This window comes from Rhizophagus irregularis, chromosome 30 (assembly GCF_026210795.1).
Source record: "Rhizophagus irregularis chromosome 30, complete sequence".
In the NCBI taxonomy this organism is placed as follows: Eukaryota; Fungi; Glomeromycota; class Glomeromycetes; order Glomerales; family Glomeraceae; genus Rhizophagus; species Rhizophagus irregularis.
In genome coordinates, this window is record NC_089458.1 from 2,883,314 (window position 1) to 2,885,477 (window position 2,164).

The 2,164-nt window shown below is 34.0% G+C and overlaps 1 protein-coding gene across 1 annotated transcript; it reads left to right on the plus strand.

Annotated features, from left to right (window-relative positions):
* Positions 1 to 380: 380 nt before the first annotated feature.
* On the plus strand, positions 381 to 1,091 carry OCT59_022055 (uncharacterized protein; the record flags this gene model as incomplete). Its single annotated transcript, XM_066146926.1, has 1 exon — positions 381 to 1,091. One exon carries the CDS (start codon positions 381 to 383, stop codon positions 1,089 to 1,091), a length of 711 nt encoding a protein of 236 aa, XP_066006020.1.
* Between the last annotated feature and the right edge of the window lie 1,073 nt (positions 1,092 to 2,164).

The window sequence follows — 2,164 nt, forward strand, 5'->3', positions numbered from 1 at the left end:
TAATATGCATTCAAATGGCACTTATTTACATGCCAATTACAATATCCATATTTTGATGCTATCAGTTTTACACACTATCTTGTTTGCACAGATGTCACTGGCGTCTTTTCCAGTGAATATGATACCCTTGTAATTGGTCTGCAGGATTTCCACAAACCATCCCTTCATTGAGGGATATTAGCAAATGTATTCACCTCCCATTATTCTCAAATAGCTTTTTGATGACTATAATAAATAATTATTTTCATTTTAAACTTTTTTACTATGGTAATATACTAAAAGGTATATTTAGATATCATATTCTGAAAAAAATGACCTAATCTGACTTCTTCAAAAACGCGTACTCTGCCCCGTACTATTGTAGGTTTAAAGTCTTTGACATGGGACAATACTTTTACAAAATTTGTGATGATAGTGTCAGGCCAAGAGAATTCCTTGGTGCAGACAATAAGGATGAAATAGAAGCCATACTCTCAGATCGTGAAAGCTATTCTTTATATGAATTCATTGATGGGGATGAGCCACTCTGGCTTATTATAGATTTTGATTTGCCAGTAGAAACATTAAATGCTATTATTCCTAAACTTTCAGGTGGTCAGGCAAAAAATATACTTTGTCGTAGCTTTAGAGATATTTGTCTAGAAATATTCCCAAAATGGGATAAAAATACTATGTCTATTGCTGATAGTAGTGATAAGAAAAAAATATCTCTACATGTCTTAACTTCTGGCATGAGACTCCCAAATATCGCTCAGGTTGTAATGTTCGCTGAGCTTGTCCATAAGAAACTCCCAGAAGGGTTGCAAGAAAAAGGTATTATCGATAATATAGCAAATAAACGATCATTTTCCTTACGAATGATTGGAACACCTAAGTTTGATGAAAAGACTGGAGAATACATTCGTGTGAAAAAAGCTATTCTCCTAAAAGATGGAACAATCTTCAACTTCATGTTTCGTCCACCCAATGATGAATCAGAAGTCGTAGAAAGTCCTCTCTTAGTCATTCTGGAGTCAGAAAGCATAAGTCATAGTAGTATGGATGTTGATGCAATAGAAGTCGAATTAGAATTAGTTGAGAAATTACTCTGAGAGACCAGCATAGAAGGATTTAACCTCTCGTTCCCATCTCAACAATCTCCTGATGTCTTTCCTTTTAAACGCATGGTCCAATTATTATATTGTTTATTATGTGACCAGAAACATACCAACGAAAATGCATATGATATTATATGAAATAAAAAATCATATAGTTATCATTGCTATCGTGCAGACCAGGAAAAGCCACTTGGGTCAAGAAAGCCTTCAATAAAACTTGCTCCTAGTGAGACAGCTTTGAGCCAAAAAAAGAACTTTCTGGCTCCAGTAAAATTAAAACAATCTAGAATTTCAAACCCAAAAGACTATTTCGTATAGTGGGATTTAATACGTATGTGTACTTCAGGTAAGAAATTCTTCCATGCTGAAGTTTATGAAGCAATCCAATCAACTGTTGCTTATATTCAAAAGAAAATACTGATCTAGATATTAAAACATAAGGATCCAGAAAATAGGCTTTACTTCGATATGGGAGCTGAGCTAAAGCTTGCCAAGTTTGAGATTAAAATAATCGAATATTGGGGTAAATCGGTAAAGTTAAAATCGTTAATAGACCAGGCAGTTATTAAAGGTCTAATCGTTTATGAAAATTATGACTTCCTCCCATATCCTATAAGCGTTCCTCAACTAGATTCAGATTTCTTTAACCTTTTCCTAGGATTTTTAGTTAAGCCGGCGACAAAGGTTAATAAAGAAATTATGGATCCGATTCTCTGGCATGTAAAGAATATAATTTGCAATGGAGATGAAAAACTCAATGAATATATCTGGAACTGGTGAGCATATTTGGTTCAAAAGCTAGAAAAGAAGCCTCGAACAATCTTAATACTAAAATCCACTTTACAACAGTGCGGGAAAAATATTATCACTGATTTTATTGGTGATAAAGTTCTAGGAGAGCATCTTCACTATACAGGATCAGATTTGGAAAAAATGCTTAGGCGCTTTAATAGCGTCATCCAAGCTCAAAAACTTATTGTTATGAATAAAACTGGGATGTCTAGTGGAGAATGGTATAGATTTAATGAGCATCTTAAATCTCTTATAACAGAAGGAAAGGTATCCAT